At 37.6% G+C, this 19,468-nt stretch overlaps 1 protein-coding gene across 1 annotated transcript in view; it reads right to left on the reverse strand.

Moving 5' to 3' along the window:
- Positions 1-382: 382 nt before the first annotated feature.
- The window catches only part of LOC131902657 (vomeronasal type-2 receptor 116-like), a 57,616-nt gene continuing 38,530 nt past the window's right edge, over positions 383-19,468 (reverse strand). Inside the window, exons 3-6 of the mRNA XM_059253671.1 lie at positions 18,658-19,455; positions 17,103-17,330; positions 6,300-6,426; positions 383-1,346 (exon numbers count right to left, since the gene is read on the reverse strand). Coding sequence (XP_059109654.1) covers positions 595-1,346; positions 6,300-6,426; positions 17,103-17,330; positions 18,658-19,455 — 1,905 coding nt within the window. The 3' untranslated portion in view covers positions 383-594. The remainder of the gene's footprint in view (positions 1,347-6,299; positions 6,427-17,102; positions 17,331-18,657; positions 19,456-19,468) is intronic.

Here is a 19,468-nt window from a genome sequence, read left to right on the forward strand (position 1 = left end):
ATTGGCACTATTGTTAGAGGTGCCTATGAATTGTAAGATATGTGGATTTGATAGTGAACTCATCTCCTCTGAAAAAGCCATATATGATTTTAAATGCTGATACATCTCTCCATTTTTCATGATATTTTTTCTATCTATTTAACAAAATATCTTTCTTTCTCCTAAATTTTACTCCTCTAACTCCCAGGATGCAACAGGCTTCTCTTGTCACTTCCACAAGGGGTAATTAGTCTCATCATCTGAAAACATTCATTTCCTCTAAAACAAACTTTCTCTGTTTCTCTTACATTAAAAGACACTAAGAAATTTAGTTATTAAAAGAATTCCTTGGAGTTTATTTTAAATACTACTTTGCATTGGAAAAATATGAGAACACACCGGTTATGCACTAATATCCAAGAATCACGTCTTGTAAAATATGTGTCTGAGTGGAAGATTATAGAACACAATATACAGTAAAGTAGTATACATGATATTTCGGGGCATTATCATTAGAAGAAACAATGATAATCACTGGCTAATGCATACATCCTGCTTTATATCACAACAGGTACCATCACTACAGTTTTCAGTAACAATTTATGAAATGAGTATTCAGTAAGATGATTTCTCCCTTAACTTTTGAAGAGAATTTCTCTCTGGTCTTAACAAAATTATGTAGCACTTGGGGATAAAGATGCATCCCAGCAGACCTGCACTTGAGGACAAAATGGAGAAGACCTCCACTACCACCATGACCTTGCCCTTGGTGCTATGGTAGACAGGAAGAAAAGTGACCCAGACACTGCAGAACAACAAAATGCTGAAGGTCAGCAACTTGGCTTCATTGAATTTGTCAGGGAGATTCCTGGCCAAGAAAGCCACAATGAAACTCCCTAAGGCAAGGGAGCCATGGTATCCCAAGACACAGTAGAATGCAGTAACTGAGCCCTTGTTGCACACAATGATGATTTGGCCATGCTCAGAGTGTGAATCAGTGTCAATAAAGGGAGGAGAAATTAGCAGCCAGATTGCACAAAGAATAATTTGGATGAGAGTACATATGGCAATGATGTAGTTGGGTGCCCTTGAAATCATGAAGAACCTCATCCTTCTTCCAGGGGCTGTGACTGTGAAAGCCAAAAGCACAGTCACTGTTTTGGCCAACACAGTGGAAACAGCCACAGTGAATACAACTCCAAATGTGGTTTGTTGCAGGACACAGGTAGCTGTGTTGGGTTGGCCAATAAAAAGAAAGGAGCACAAGAAACAAAACATGAGTGAGATGAGCAATATATAACTAAGATTACGATTATTGGCCTTCACAATGGGAGTGTCATGGTGCTTAACAAAGACCCCCAGAACAAGAAATGTGAATGCAGTGAATCACAAGGCCATTGAGGCAAGAGTCATCCCCAAGGGATCTTTGTAGTTCAGAAAGATCACAGATTTGTGAATGCACAGGTCCTGCTCTCTGTTGGCATACTGGTCCTCTGGACACTTCACACATTTATCCACATCTGATGGAGAAAGAAAAATATGATTAATACAGCTTCAGTCATTTCTTCACATATTACAATTAAGTGTGTTGAAGAAGCATTGCAATATCTTCATTTGTTTCTGATGATGTAATTGAAGTACATTGCTGCATACCAATGCTTCCATTTCAAAATACTCACTCATTATTTTATGAGGATTTAAATTAAACAATCATTATGTTGTCTATTTAACTGTGTTGAGGATGCCATTTGCTATATTATCAGAAAGCACATGTCATTTCAGTACATTCTGAATGCTATGAAGAAAAAAATTCAACTGGTAAATTGACAGAGAGTAAAATCATTAACCATTATTGTAAAGTCTTAGATTCCATGGTTGTAGTGCCTCCTGATGTCTTTTTCTCTGTTTTATGAATGTTGTTTTTGTAATTGAAGGAGACTGTGTTTTCTATTTGGACAGGTCCTCTAGTACACTTTCTAGTATCAATTTACCAGCCCAAACCCATCGACATAGAGGAAATACTAGACAGAATCAGTAGTGACCCTTGGCATCTGCACATGACATGTCAAGACCAAGTTCTCAACACAAAGTATATTTGTTTGCACCACATGTCAATGGTCAGGAAATAGGAAGCAAAATCATGAGATAGAGAATGAAAGAGAAGGATAAGGCAACAGGAGAGTTGGGGAAGGGGTTTTTGGACAGGGAGGACAAAGAACTGCCTCTGAATAGAGAGGACAGAGATGTAGCCTTTAGGAAAAAGGCAGTGTATAAAGAAAAAATGGGAACCCCATGTTATGATGAAGTGTTTAATTCTGATTGGATATATTAATTAGGAGAGCCACAAGGCAGTTTTTGCTAATTGTACTTCAATACTTTAGTAGCTAGACCTTGATAGTCAGTCTCAGGAGGAGAAAGCACCAAATAAGGGAATAGACCCTGGTGGCTATCTTTAGGAATGTAGCCTCATTTCTGTTGCTATAAAGTGAACCATGACCACAGTTGCTATGGGCCAGAGGAATATATTATAAGAACTCAGCTGGTTATGGCAAAGCCACCACCTGAAGGGATCAATGAATTCCTTCAGAGGAAGCCAAATTCCAAGGAGCATTTGGTATTATTTGGCTTGTTATATATCAGCTGTCTTCTCTTATGAGAATCATGTGTGCTTTCATAGTTTTCCCAATTGATTTTTCCCTAAGAATTGTTAACAGTGTGAACTGATTCCTTTTTGGACATATACATTCAAGGTATCTAGAGACCATCTCCAGAAAAGGCTTCCTTCCCTTCAGCCCATCCATTTCTTCCCTTTCTGCACTAGAACCAGATATTCCCCCTTAACCACATTAAAGGACTAACAGGAACAACAGTCCAAACCACCACACAGTAAGTATCCTAAATTAAGGTCATTTCTACACAGAGACACCGCCTAGCTCTGGTGGATCTTAAGTAATAGCTTCACACAATTTAGCTCAGACCTTCCTTTTCTTACAGCCTTCCTAGCTTTATAGAACTCTAACTCCTTACCTAATCACTTCTAGGAATATTAAAATAACCTTATGTGCTGACAGCTATGCACAGTCAGAACCCCAGTTGAAGCCTCCTTGTAATTGTCATCATTGGCAGCATCCGGCCAGGTCCATTCACAGATCAAGGAAAGTACCTTATCAGAGATACCTCTGTACTCTCTAAGAACAGACTTAAGCATCCAGAGTAGCTGTTTGAGAAGGCCTGGCAGATATGCCAAATAAGCTTCACTACCTGCTTTCCAAAATCTTACCTCTAGTTCCAGATCTCTCTTTGACTATCATCAGAGGCATCTAGATGTACACAGGTTGCCTAGCAACTGATCACACTTTCCCGGACCCTGCAGAAAAAACAGCAGATAGTTTGGACAGACAGGAGCCACAGGAACAAAGGAAGTAGTTTTATTTTCTCCCATTGACCTAGTAACTTATCAATTCTTAACATTTCTACCAATCAAGTTTAAGATTATAGTTGAGCACATAAGATCCCTCTTCTTAGATATTACTTAAACTTAGCATTTAGTTAATTCATTTCCCCATTAGTCACTTCCCTTTTGGGTTGCAATTGATAATTAACAATTTCTGCCCCCCTATATGATTCTTATCACCCCTCCATTTGACCCTGGAAGCCTGGAAGCCAAGGGACTACTGCTTGTAAGTATACTGGGACTCCCAGGACATGGAAGATGGAGAAGATTGGAAAGAATAAACCTGGACTAAGAGCTCAGTGTACTGAGATTCTATTTCCCGAAAATAGTTCTTGCTGTTTCTAGTTCTCTCTCCTGAGTCCCTGGGATGTATAATATTAAGGCTAGTCCTTCTAATATTATACAAGACACAATAGTTCTTATGAAGGAAAACATTTAAATGAGTGGCTTACAATTCAAAGGCTCAGTCTGTTACCATGATGGTAGGGCATGTTGCTATGCAGACATGGTGTTGGAGAAGAAGCTGAGTATTTTACATATTTTGATCCATAGGCAATATAAAGTAAGCTCTCTCATTGTGTATGGCTTAAGATTTTAAGAAGCCTTGAAGTCTGCATCCATAGTGACACACTTCCTCCAATAAGACTACACCTTCTCTAACAAGACCACACCCTCTGATGGGGCCAATTTCATTCAAACTATCACTGGAATCTAATGGATCTTAGCAAGGAAAAAGGAATGGAGGAGAAGTGCAGAACTTGCTAGAACCATATTTGCCATAATCAGTCTCACTAGAGTTCCTTCAAAATCTATGTGTGTGTGTGTGTGTGTGTGTGTGTGTGTGTGTGTGTGTGTGTGTTGTATATGTATATGTGTATCTACATGTAAAAGTAACAACAGAGCTCAAATATGAGAGTGATTGGATTTATATGAAGAAAACAGGAAAATGAAAATGAGAGACAAATGTTACATAAATATAATTTTAATGTTTTAAAGTGAAAATAAATAAATAAATAAATAAATAAATAAATAAATAAATAAATACGTCCTCAGTTGGTGTTTTCACCTGGCATTGGGAATGCTTTATCCCTGAGTCTTGTTCATAAATAGGAGTAACCCTATCTTGAAGGTAGAAACCTGTGTATATACTTATTTAAAAGCCTTACCTCTTGATTCCATCACCTTTGGGAATAGACAACCACTTTCATCCTTCACTAATTTCTGTCTATATGAGACCCAGACTATGTGAGTGTACTCAAGTGTGAAGTAGATATTGATATAACACCATGATCATAATAAAAGAAGAACACTCAAGCAAGAATGATAGCACAGAAGGTTTGTTTTGAGGAATAGTTTCGCATCCATAAGTTGTAAATTTTACCGTGGAAATTTTTTGAAATGAGACTATATTTGCTCTGAATCATCAAATAATTGAATAGATTGATGACATGCTTCTAGGTTTTAAGTCTTTTTTTCTTGAACAATGCATTTATGGACCCATGTTATTGGTTAATTTGTTTAGTGGAATGGAAAGTTGTCTCAGTTGTGAGGAGAATGTACTGCTCTTGCAGAAGAACTGTATTCAGTTCCAAGAACATATCTTGGGTGTCTCACAACTGGCTGTAACTCTAAATAAGGGGGCCTTGGATGCCTCTCACATGCACCTGCAATTGTGTATGCATAACCACCCATCTCACATACATATACATAATTAAAGAAATAATTAAATTTTTGGTTAATTGTTGTTTTATTTATTGTTGTAAATACCCTTTACTCTTATACAGTTTTATATTTAAAACAGTTTCATTATAGTGTGTAATTAATTTGGAGTATGTTGTATGTGTGAGTCCATAAAGATCAGAACACAGCCTCTAGGGGTTGGAAACCTCTTCCTGCTACATGTGTCCTAGGAATGAACTCATTATCAGATTTAGGAGCAAGGGATACTATTTCTGAAGCACCTTAATGGCCATAAATGTCCTTTAAGGTCTTTCATTATATAGGATAACAGGCAAAATGAGAGAAAATCTATGTAGCTGCCATTTTTATGTAACCACCTCTAAACAAATAATCATTTGACAAGTATGGGCTGTGTAGGTGACAACACCATTTGAAATAACTGTGGCTTGTTGCTTTCATACAAAACCATTTTAATCTTCTACTTTTGGCATTATTAACTGTGTGCTCTATATAAACAAATTGACTATAGGACTCAATACTTCTACATTATGTGCTAACACTTATCCACAATTCCCTAGATTACAAATGACATTGAACCTTTGAAAAGGGGGCTCTCTGGATATTGCTTGAAATCTTCTTTATCATAGAGAACAGTTTCTTATAATATTACAAGTAATTATTTCCACTCTTCATTAATCTTACAGAGGACTTAGATTTTGTTTCTAGTACCCACATGAAAGAGCTCAATGTATCTGATACACTAGTCTGTTCTCCATTGATTTCCTGCATGTACATGGAACCTATAATCTTATGTAAGGACACATACAGACATAGAAATAGAAAAAGTATTATTGAAGGTTTATGACTGGAAACAAATCTACATGTAGTTCCAGAAAAGATTAGTCACTAGTTAAGACATTGTGCAGAATTCCCTCACGTTATAGTTTTATTATCAAAACTGTTTCTTTGAGAAAAGATCATCTACAATGATTTTCAATGAGTCAAAGATGTATGTCGGCATAACATGTTATTTAAAGTGACATTGTTAATGATCATAGTCCAATAAAAACTAACTTGAGAAAGTGATATGGTTTATTTTTACAGATGTCTTTTAGAACCTTTGATCATCCCAGTGTGTTTGGGAGAAGATGATCTACGTGAAAGATTTATCTTAGCAGCAAACACTCACTTGTCTCATTAGAAACTTCATTTTCTGGGCAGGGGATGCAATCAAAACAGCAGGCTGCAATTCCCTCCTGCAAGAATTTCCTCAGTCCAGGACCACAATCAGCACTGCACACAGAGGGTGGCATCTGAGGAAAATTAGACACATGGTGATATCAGGAGTTTTACCTACTCCTTCCATAATTATATAATATTAGCATTTTTAAATATTGATAAGCTTATTTTACATACACCAAATGAGTGACCACATTAAACGTAGTATGTTTTATAATGCCCAACAAGTAAATGTATGAAAACAATCTGATGTGAAGTTGGGTAGCTTCTGAATCTTAGAAATTTAGGGGAAAAAATGGGTTGTTGCTGTGAGCAAACATCATGGAGTGTAAACTTATTTTTCTAGTTAATTTTCATCACCTTGACAGAACGACCATTGAAATGTTAGAGGGAAACCTAACTAAAATATATCTCTCCAAGGAACTAGCTGCTGTCATATTATTTATGCATTTTTACTAATGGGTAATTGATGTAGGAGTGCCCAGTCCACTGTGGGGAGTGCTGTCCCTAGGCAGGCCTGTAGGAGATATCTAGCAGAGCAAGCCAGTAAACACTGTTCCTAAAGAGGTTAGTTGCAGTCTCCAGGTTTCTACTTTGTCTTCCTTTATTGTAACCCATGAGCCTAACTAACCCTTCCTCCTCAGTTTGCTTATGGTTAGTGCAGCAAGCTGGGATAAATGAAGATCTGAAACGTGGGAAATATCTCTTCAAATCTCTGATAGGAAACATGAACTCCAGTAAATACCACTGCAAAGCATGACAAACAAAATGAAGAAGAGTAAAACAGCTAAATAGGCAGAGCCTGGTGCATTTGTGGTGAGGAAGTGCTGGATTGATATGTATGGAGCTTTAGGTGGAATGTTTCCTGTGGGGCATTTACCCACCACCCCCACAGTTCCCCAGAGTTTTCTTGAGTGCAAGCAGCAGGAAATATTAGAATGAAGGAATTATTGCAGAGAATCTTGTGGAGATAAACAGATAGAAAATAAAGGATAGCCTCGAGAGGGCCTGGAACCTATTCCAATGGGCCCTGACTGTCTCTGCCCCAGGGTTTTTATAGAGAAGCCAAGGGGAGGAGCAAAAGACCTCCTCCCCCAGCACAGCCAAGTGCAGACCATCTCAGACACCTGCACTCAGGCCCGTGGTCCTAATCATCCTCTATGTGGACCTGCTGGGTAAAGTCACGAGGAACCCGAGAACGGGCTCCCACAGGTCCCCCTTTCTTAATATATAAAAAATAACTATTAATGGCTTACAGCAATCTCCAAGCTGTTACACCTCCCAGTATGGGAGTAGAGGATGATAAAGATGGCATTTCTCTTTTGAACTAGGTCCAAGGTGACTACACCAGTCTTAGCTGCCTCAAGCCCTTTCTAAACCAAATACTCTTAAGGTGACTACAAACTTAAAGAATCCCTTAGCTTCATCATTACCATTAGCAGGTTAACATAAATATTGCTATACATAGTCACAATTCTCTCAATCTTACAACTCAAAGCAAACTCTTAAGAGAACCATTTGAATTAGCATATATGGTGCTATATATAGTTAACAATTTTCTCCGTCTTACAACTTTAACTCAATCATTTGAATTTTCTTGCTAACAGAACACAGGAAAAACTTCGATGTATTCACATCAAGCTTAAATATTTCCTTAACTCCACAAAACCAGGGTGCATTAATATCAATAGGTTAAACATAATTTCTGCAAACATAATTCAACCTTAATTCCACTCATAACTCCTCCTTTTCTTTATAATTTAAAACAAAATCTCAAACCTAGTTAGAGGAACCCAAACTCATACAATTCCTACAAACCCATCTTGAAAAGCAATCTTCTCAATCTAACCATTAACACTTTGAAAACTTAGCAGAACATCCAAAAGCAGTTTCTTAAAAAAGCTTTTTACACTTTAAAAGTAGTCTCTTAATATACCCCATTTGCATTTCTTACTAACAAAACATGACATTAATCCACTCAATTTTTGAAATTAGACTAAGGAATATTAACTCTCCCCTTTATAATTTAAGCAAAATCTCAAACCTAGTTATAAAACCCAAACTTTTATTTAAACACTTCCATTTGTAACACAAAACCAGTTCCATAAGTAATTCCATTTTTACATAAACAGTTCCACAAAACAATTCATGAATCACCAGTTAATAAAGCATATATGCATACACAAAACTGCATCTTGATTCTAGGTAGAAATAAATTTCTTCATTTAAACAGTTCCATTTTTAACCCAATTCCAGCAAACAGTTCCTAGGTCATTACTATGAATAAACTCAAAATTGTCCCATTGCAATGAAATCTCTATTTATTTCATTAAGTCCCAAAATTCAAATGATAAATTCTGATACTAGCCTTCCAAATATGAAGAAATTCATAACAAAAATCTTTTTGTAGTTTTATCTCATTATTTTAAGTTCAAAATGTTTAAAAAAGTAAATTCTGGTATCAGGCTTTCACTTCCAAATATGAAGAGATGTTTTACAACCAAAACTTTTTGCTGTTAACAATTTTAGTTCAAACAAGCATCTCTGCAACTTTTATCCTCACAGAGACCTTTTTAGACACAGTAATATTCTAAACCGCACAGTTTTTGATGTTAGCTCAGGTTTTTCTGTGTTGCCTCGGTTTTCCACGGATCTCAGCTGCGGATGCCTTGTGCTGGTTCTGGCGTCTGCCATTCTTAGCTTCTTAGCGGCTTCTGGAACTTTTTTAAAACCGCTCAGACTGCCTGCTTTGCAGTCTGCTAGGACACTACCTTCTGTGTCCCAGGTTCTTTCACCATATACATTAACAGACTCATACTTAACATTTACACTTTTTCACAAACTCACATATAACATTTTTTTGCCTTCCAAAGCATTTAGACTCACATTCAACATTTACACTTTTTTTACAAACTCACATATAACGTATTAATATCTACTTATTTATACTCCTTAAGGAAACTATAGAACAACTTTAGCAAATATATTTCTTATTACTTCTTATGTATTTCTTATGTTCATTCCATCTTATTTCCTATTTAAACTTACATTTACAACTAGCATCTTTACTTCTTACAAGCTTATTACTACATGTCTTAGGACTACCTTAGATTCTTCTTGCAAGCTTATATTATTAAAGGAACTCTATAGATCTATTTTACAAACTTATATAGGGCTACCATTGGCATATATTTAACTTTGCAAACACCTAAAGATTTCTTAACAGAGATCTAACAAGAGAATTTTTACAAACTCACATATCTTATTTTCATCTTTTTTTCTACTTCTTACTCTTAATTATTATCACTATCTGTATTAGAAAGATTCTCTTAACTAGACAGGAAGTACATACATCATTTCTAAAGTTTAGAGTTTATAGTCAGCTTTGTTATAAAGCACTGGAATTTAGTGAGTGCTGTTGTTAGAATTGTGATAGTTGTTGCTAGGGGACTGTAACTTTCCCAGAATGAAGCCACACTCCAAAGTTGCCGAGTTCTCTCAGCCTTTCTGAATTGGCAGAGATGCACTGTCAGCAGTAAATGGTTTTTAACTAGAGGCTGTCCCTTCACCCAAATTCATAATAGCTCCCCTAAGTACTTCAATTCAGACAAACGTTTCTATTACAGCAGTACTTTTGGTTTGTTCTACAGAAAAACGTCACTTCACGCTGAGGGTGAAATTACTGTATTTAACTGCTGGAAAGCTCTTCACCAAATACTGCACAGCTATTAGGTGATATAAAGTATTTTTCTAAAGGAGCTAGTAAAGTCACAAGTGGCACAGCTCCAAACTGTATTTAGTATTTTCACTTCATTAGCTTTAACTCCTGATATTAGCAGCTGTGATATTTAGCACTGATTTCTAATAAGGAACTTTCAGATGAAGCAACTCTTTTTAAGACAGCTACATTTTCTGAAGTTTGTTTCCCACCTATAAAGCAGTCATTTCTTTTTGAATGCTTGTGTCCTTGTCTCCTTATTAGATTTGCAAAGGAATTACTCATTGCAGGCAGTTTTTCAAAAGGCAAAGAACTTTTTTTAATTTCAACATAAGTTTCTTCATATCTAAGACAACTTTCAGTGTATAAACTGCTTTCTCAAGAATTTTAAAGGGGCTTGTTTGCTCGTAAAGGTAGCTTTTTGTCTGATCTGAGTTCTCAAGAGGTAAGATTAAGCTTTCTAGCATTGCTTTGAGAAGAAACTTCATTCTGAGATGAAAAGTTTTTGAACAGTATCACCATCTTTAGCTGAAATACTACATTTCCCAGAATGCATTTCCCTTATATCAGTCCCTTATTGCAAGCTAGCTTTTGGACTTCATTTCCCATAGTTCTTTTTGGGTCTGAGAGTCAACTTCTAAGTTCTTTTTTACCAGACTTGCTTACAAATTCTTGCCTGGGAGGTTTGAACAAAGTTTTTTCCTTTTGAAACAGGAGATTGGAACAAGCATTTTACATTTTCAGCTATTGCACATTGGGAGATTTCTAATCTCTCCTCAACTGGCTTCAACAGGTGTCTCTCCTTCATTTGACACTGGCCCCCAAATCAGAACTGCACCTGCCTAGGTAGCACACATTGAGGCTGGTATTTCTGATAGCAACTTTCCTCAGGGCTTGTGCTTGTCTTAGCCAGTCAGTGAAAAACCAAAGCATTTACAACAGCTTTTCCATAGCTCCTTCAGAGAGATTTTCTCCCACTGATTTTATTCTAATTTTACTTGTTCCTTGCCCTACAGATGCAGAGCTTCAGATATCTGTCTGCAGTTCTGTACCTCTGCTAGCTGCTTTTGGAGGTAGGGGCTTTTTTTTTCTCCCCACAAATCTGCCTCAAATTCTAGCAGCTTTTTAAGGTCATGCATTTTCTGGGGAGGATTATGTCCCTTTTCTGTTTCTTCAGAGTCTTTCTCCCAGACACATCCCAGTTTGGTCTCAGTTTATCCCCTCTACCCCAGAAACAGTTTCCGACACTACAGTGGCGGCTTTCCCTGCTACTGAAGGTAGGGACTTTTTGTCTGTTTCTGTTTTTGGGGTCTGGTTTGCATACAGACTGAAAATCTAACAAGGGAGGTTTTTGCCACCTCTAAACTCACATTAAGACAGGTGTTTTGTTTCATTAGACCTTCAACTGGCCCAGTCCCCCAGTGGGTTGTGTTTGTCTGGGTGCTCAAGGACAGAGCTTATGCCAGAGGCAATCACCCCTTAGGGCTACACTCCCTCATCTCAGGGAGTCAGTTGAAACAAAGCTTTTCTCAAAGAGATGCTTTCTCTGACAGAAAAGAAAGCTTTACTCCTGGATACTTCTGTTCTGCCCTGGCTGGGCTCTTTCCCCAGTAAGCATTCTGACTCAGCAGCACAACTGCTTCAGATACAGTTCAGCTTTACTGTTTTCCCAGGAAGGTCCTTACTCTGATAGGAAAGGTTTTTCTCAGATTTCCTTTTTGCAGCTGTGGACCTATCAACCCAGGACTTGTAGGAAAGTGGACAACTGTGCCATTCCCACCGGCTTTAGCTTTGGTTGTTCATTAGCAATCTTTCCCTGGGTCCTCCACCTTCCTGCCTCAGCTCTGTGCTCCGGGAAGTTTACCACTGCAGGAACCCTAGTATCCCCGAAATGCACTCCAACTCAGAGACGCTGGCCAGTCGCCTCTGGGTTTTTGCTCAGAAGCAAGGATACAATGTTAACAGTTTGCATTGCTTCAGGGGATCTTTGCATTAGGACCATTAGGAGCACCTTGTTTGTCATTCTGAAATGCTCACTCAGAAACAAAACCCTTGATGCCTCAGCTCAGCTGTAACTGAAAAGCTTGGCTTTTTTGCTTTTCTCAGGTAAAGTTTCCTGCCCTTTTGGGCTCTCTGTAGCTTTTTACCCACACTCTCCCAAGCGTTTCCCTCAGGGTACTCTGACCCACTGTCTTTTACTAGTTTGAAGAGACAGGGCTTAGAAGAGGTTTTTAGGAACTTGTCCCTGCCTCCTGCATTGCAGGGAGAATTTTTAAAGCTTGAAAGAATTTAGGTTTTGCTGTCTTAAGAGGTTTGTTGTTTTCCTTTAGAGCTAATCACAGGTGGTCCCCATACTAATATCTTCAGGTGATTCTGATTTTTGTCCTTCTGAGAGAGAAAGTTAAAGGCTTTAGTTTTTAAGTTTGAGAGCTTTTAGTTTGAGAAAGATTAAGGCTTTTAGAGAGATTTTTCCCCCAAGTTTTCCAAGAAGAGCTTTATAGTTTAGGAGAAAGATTTTTTTTCCCCTGTAGAAAGAAAGACCAACTTTTCCCAAAACTTCCCAACTTTAAACTTTGACTTCTTGCACCCCCATTTTTGCCTCAGGAAGAAATTACTTTCTCTTGCTGCTCGGACTTTGCATTTCAGCTGTCCCCAGGTCAAAAGCTTCCATAGGAAACTTATTCTTCCCCATAAGCTCAAAGAAGATCTTTTTTACTACCCAAAAAGCCCAAAGAAAGATTTTTTCTGTTTGCGTTTATAGCCCCCAAAGTTAGTAAATTGTAGAGTTTATCTGTCTAGTTGCCTTATTTTTTTTCTACATGATCTTATACTTCTAAGTTTTTCCTACACTATATTACTATGCTATGCCTTATACTTATTTTTCACAGATAGAAATTGAGAAAGGGATAGAATATAGAAAATTTTGACAGAAGAGAATTTTACTGCAGCATTGGACATCCTTCCAGTCTGCTTTCCTTTTCTCACGAGGATAAAACCACTGCCTCTCAATAATATATATAGAGAGAGATAGATAGATATATATAATATATATTTTCCATAACACCGGCATGCCTTTCCACTGGCAGGGCTGACCCACACTTTCGCCAAAAACACTGTAATAAAACTATTATTTTCCTTTATCTTTAGTCCCTATTACTTTGTCTTTAGTCCCTGTTCATTTGTCTTTGTTCCCCCCTTATTTTAGTCCCGCCTTTCTTTTCTTTAGTCTCTTTTCTTCTTTTCTTTAGTCCCTGTTCATGGCGCCATTCTGTGGGGTGTTTACCCACCACCCCCACAGTTCCCCAGAGTTTTCTTGAGTGCAAGCAGCAGGAAATATTAGATAGAAGGATTTATTGCAGAGAATCTTGTGGAGATAAACAGATAGAAAATAAAGGATATCCTCGAGAGGGCCTGGAACTTATTCCAATGGGCCCTGACTGTCTCTGCCCCAGGGTTTTTATAGAGAAGCCAAGGGGTGGAGCAAAAGACCTCCTCCCCCAGCACAGCCAAGTGCAGACCATCTCAGAGACCTGTACTCAGACCCGTGGCCCTAATCATCCTCTATGCGGACCTGCTGCATAAAGCCACGAGGAACCCGAGATCGGGCTCCCACAGTTTCCTGAGATCAAAATGTCTTATAAAGGCTGCAAGTATTTGGGGAACTCGAATAAAGGTTAGATAGTTTAAGTTAATTAAAGGATTTCTTAAAGTTTATAATAAAAAAAGACTTTGTATAATCAAAACCTGGTGATAGGGATCTATATACTTCTGAAGACAGTTGCTAATTGTTGCACTCTCACTCTGCATCCTTTGTTCAGTATTGAGTTCTGTGTCAAAAATCACAGTGTCTCCTATGCATGGCCTCTTTCACTTTCTACACAATATGATTACCTATAAATATTCCTTTTATGTTGTGGTTTTCTTTTCTTTTTTTTTTCTCTTTATAAATTACTGTTAATTTTTATTTACTTATTTATTTATTTTTATTTTTATTTTGCAATACAATTCAGTTCTACATATCAGCCACAGATTCCCTTGTTCTCCCCCCTCCCGCCCCCCTCACCTTCCCCCCAGCCCACCCCCCATTCCCACCTCCTCCAGGGCAAAGCCTTCCCCACAGACTGAGATCAACCTGGTAGACTCAGTCCAGGTAGGTCCAGTCCCCTCCTCCCAGGCTGAGCCAAGCGATCCTGCATAGGCCCCAGGTTTCAAACGGCCAACTCATGCAATGAGCACAGGACCCGGTCCCACTGCCTAGATGCCTCCCAAACAGATCAAGCCAATCAACTGTCTCACCCATTCAGAGGGCCTGATCCAGTTGGTGACCCCTCAGCCATTGTTTCATAGTTCATGTGTTTCCATTCGTTTGGCTGTTTGTCCCTGTGCTTTATCCAACCTTGGTCTCAACAATTCCAGGGGCTGCCCTGGAACTCAAAGATGCACCTTCCTCTGCCTTCTGAGCGCTGGGATTAAAGGCATGTACCACCATCACTCGATATAAGGCATGTCTTCCTATCTTAAAGATCTGAATATTTTTCAAAAGTGTATTTTCCTACTTGAAATTAAGTAATAAAAAAACACCTCTCAAGTATGCCTTCCATTTTTGAGGTTTAATAAATTTGAGATGAGCCGATTGGCAGTGGCACATGCCTTTCATACCAGCACTAGGGAGGCAGAGCCAGGCAGAAATCTGTGAGTTTGAGGCTAGCCTGGACTAGAGAACAAGATGCAGGACAGGCATCATAACTACACAGAGAAACCCTGTCTCAAAAAAACCCGATAATAGTAAATTCCAGATGTAGTCAAGTTTATACCCATGAGGAGCCTCCTTTGATTATAAAGGATAACTTTGTTGAGTATAATAAGAGGGTTTGGCAGCTATATCTCTACCTACTTGAATTGCATCATTCATACTCTCCCTTTTTAACAGAGTTCATGAAGGAATCTGCTGTTATCTAGAAGGGACCTTTCTAAGAAATGGGTTTCTCTCTCTGCAGCCTTCAGTTTTCTTTCTTTATCTTTATAATTCAAATTTTAAGTAAAATATGTCATGGGGAGGTTTCTATCTGATATGTGTTTAGAATTTAAATGCTTCCTGTCTCTAGATGTCCACATGTCTTCCTATATTGTAGAAAATTCCCATTGTATTTTACTGGATATACTGTAGATGTCTTGGTAAGTCCTTCTCTTCTGCTCATTGTTTGTAAATTTGATCCTTTAATCCTATCCCCCCAGTCCCATATATCTTTCACTTGTCCTTATTTTTACCTTTGTCACAGTATCAGTTTTCTAATTCTTTTGCCTTTTTTTCAAGTATGCCATATTATCTTCAACTTGAAATATTTTGTTAGTGAGAATTTTTACTAGAATTTTTTTGATTTATTTTCTTTCCTTTACATATTTTAGTTTGAATTTTTCATCATTTTATACATTTTCAAAGGTGTTAGTCACATGCTCACTCATTTCCTTATTTTATGCAAGGTTTTGTGATCTCATTGCATTCTGCTGGAGGTGATTTGTGTCCTGCTTGATATTCTGGAATACTGTTATAATCATTCTTTGGATTCTTTTTTTAGTATGTCTTTGAACATATTCACATTTAAGCCTATGAGTCTGACATTTGGATTTGTATTGATTTGATTTCTTTATATTTTTGTTCCTTTTTCTGCATTGAAAATTTAATATCTGAGAGTAGAGCACTGCTTGCATTGTTCCTAATCTTCTGTATGCCTCCACTGGATGTTTTTTGTAATGCTCAAGTGAGCTTGGTTAGAGCACACTTGAAATTTCATTGCTGCTCTCTGAATGGATAGAAAGTTCAGTTTCTGTACCTTCAGCTCATATGTCCTCTTCCCTGATAGTAACTTTCCTTGTTAATCTGAAAAAAAGAATATTTTGTAGAATTTAAACTATCTGGTCTCTATGAGATACAACTTTATTTCAAACTTGAGAACTTTTCTGAAGTTTACTCCTTTAAGTTTCATGCTACTTTATACTCAGAAATTTGGAATTGAATACCATGAAACTACCCACATCAGAATTCATACCTATAACATACCTTAGACTTTTAGTAGAATAAATCATTTATAAATTTTAAGAAGTCATTTATTTTTCTTCTACTACCTCCTCTCCACACACATAAGAAAATTAGATACACTCTTGTTTAGATGAACTGTGAAAGAATAAGTGGGATCAAGAAATATTCCTCTAATGAGTAATTTCTTTTACACAGGACATGCTTCATGGCTGGAGAATTGGCTCAGTTATCTATAACAATTCCTGATCAGATAAAAGGCCCAAGTTTGATTTTTAGCACCCACTGTGTGGCCCTGAACTATTTCCAATTCCCAGGGATCCAAATCATTATTTTGACATTTATATGCACCAGGCATACCAGTGTTGCAGAGGGATACATGCAGACAAGACATCCATAGATATTTAATAGGAAAAAGAAGGAAAAAAAGAAAGAACAAAGTTATCATTTATAGGGTATTTAAATGGGTTATGAAAATATTATCTTAATGTGTGGTTAGAGATGTTGACCATTTAGGAACCTGTTGGTAAAAAGTCTCAAGGCAAATTATATAATAATAATTAATGGTTTGCAAATGTTTACTTTAATCCTCCTCACATTTAGCCTCAGTATTTCAGCATCTATGTCAAATTTTCAGCAGAAAAAAAGGAGAAGCATTGTGTAATAATCAGAATGGCATCAAGAGGATATTGCTCACTTTACTGGAAATAATATAATACAGTGGTAACAATCAATTTTCTTTTTATATTAAATACCAGAAACATTTTCTGCAAGGAGAAAAATTCACTGTATGGGTAGCATGCATGTCTGAGACCTTCAAAGAATTAATAAAATGTCACATCAAAAACTGAAAAGAAAAAACATAAAGAGGGAGGCTAGAAAGAGCATCCTATTGTGGCAGTCTGTTTCCTTTCACTAGTTACAAGGCAGGAGATATGGGCCCACATGACTGTGTTACCACTGTGTATCAGAAATGATTACAGTTAGGTCAGACCCACCTGTCTACTTCCTGTGGTCCACTCAATCACGTCTTCATATAAATGGAGCTGTTGACCATGTGGAAAATATGGACTAAATTCTCCTATTTTCACCTTAAGTCCCAATCCGTTTGGGAAATTCCAAACCTGGAAAATGTCATACTCTGCCTGTAGATTTTCTCTCTGGTTCATATTCACTTTTTCTCCAACAGGATTAGTGAAGTGAGTCTTCCTCAGAAAGGAGTGCAACTGAAAGAGAGACAGCATTCTACAGTGAATGTGCCTGTTCTTGAAGTTAGAAAATATACTGATTTCTTCTTAAAAGCAATGTTATTGAAGGTGCCCAGAGGATAAATGTAATAAAAGTAAGTGGATAAATAAAAGTATCATAACCTTCCTAGAATTTAAATTCTTTCAGAGGAAACTACCAAAAAGAAACACAGACATACATAAAGATGCCAAACATTGATATGAAAAATGCACACACACAGAGTGAGAGAGAGACACATGGACAGAGAGAAAGACTCACATCCAAAGAGACATACGTATATCACACGGCTATATACAATATACACATACTTATATATGCGTGTCAGACACACACATGAAAATACAGTCATAAACAGGCACATGAATCCAAATAGACACACAGAAACAGAAACCTGCCAAACACACAGGCTCACACACAAATGCACACTTTTATAGAAAAATACACACAAGGAGACATACACAGACTGAAACACCCATAGAGAGAGACATTCTCATAGACAAATTTATCCTCACATCCAAACACAAATTGACAAAGAGACAGACAGACACAAAGAAACACAGATACACATATGTGCAAGCAATATGCAAAATAGACAAATAGTCGCATGCAGACACATATAATGTAAAACACACACACAAACACAGAAGTTATACATAGAAGCAAACTCCCATACAGAAAGACACTGACATGAGACAAAATTATGCTCAGTTCCACAGACAGATAGATATGCAGATATATGTGCAAGAAACACATATATACACAGCAACACAGATATACACATAGATACAGAAACATACTCCCATCCACAATGAGAACAATCCATTCACACACATGTATACAAATGTATGTTCTGAAATGAATTATAGCACTGTTTCCTGTGAAATTACTCTCAAAGTGCCAAAGACGTTCCCCAGAGCCTACAGTGGGGCAGAATCTATTGAGAACACTTGTAAAAACCATCTGATACACTGATTACCACATATTTCACAATTGATGAAGTAGGGCTCTTCTTCTCATGGAGAGGATTAATGAGGAAGGACTGTTATGTTTCCAGTGATAGAGCAGGGGTGATGATATTCAGATGCTCTGTAAGATAATCACTGATATTCCTTGATAAACTGTGTTTTCCACTCCATTGTTTTGCATTAAGATTTATATCAACTTATGGATTACATCCTTACCAGGAAAATATTTCAGAAGTATTTCTATTTTATTAAATATTTATAAAGTAAATCAGGGCATCTGACAGACTGTAAGGCGATGGTATTGATGACACAGCATTTAATCCAATAGAAGACACACTACCTTCAAGCAGTTACCATAGTGTCCTTTCCCATCATCCACTTGTTGAAGAAGCATCTCATGAACAGCATGGGCCACAGTATATACAGCATTATATATGTCATAACTGTCATCACTAAAAGCCATGTCAAAAGTCTGTCCCATTAGCCATTGCAATGAGGCATTGGATGAACAATTCTTCAGTGTCTCACACTTAGAAGCTGAGACCTCACAGTTAAAGTTCATCCATCCCAGCCTTGTGAGGTATTCATCTGAGCATTTCAGAGGGTTCAGTGTCTGGACAAAAGTTTTAAAACCAGAAATCTCAGAATGGTGGTGTGCAAAAGCTAGTGTCCCATGGGATGAGTCAAAGGTGAAGTCTTTCTTACTTGTAGTGACATCCCACTGTGATGTGGTCACCCATATTCTCTGTATACCTAGAGATTCCCACATTCTAAAGCACACAGCTAGAGTACTGTCTGTGTCACCATAAATGATAACAACATTTGTGGATGATGTCATGACTTGGTTATAATATACTTCAGCTCTTGACATGTATAAATCCATCTTGACTGGGATCATGCTCACAAAGGCAAAGCAGACTATATTTTTTTCCATCTCTCTTCTCAAATGTGATAGAAATTGGGTACCCTGATCATTGTCTAAGATGGCCAGTCCTATCCAGTTCCAATTGAAGTGAAGCATCAAAGAAACCATGGCCAGGGGTAGGGCTGTGTCCTTGGGGGCCATCTGATACAGATAGCGAAATTTTTCATGATCACTCAGGATGGTATGGAAAGGTCCATAGGTAAGCTGGAGGACCTGGGACACAGTG

This window comes from Peromyscus eremicus, chromosome 1 (genome assembly GCF_949786415.1).
Source record: "Peromyscus eremicus chromosome 1, PerEre_H2_v1, whole genome shotgun sequence".
NCBI classification, from domain to species: domain Eukaryota; kingdom Metazoa; phylum Chordata; class Mammalia; order Rodentia; family Cricetidae; genus Peromyscus; species Peromyscus eremicus.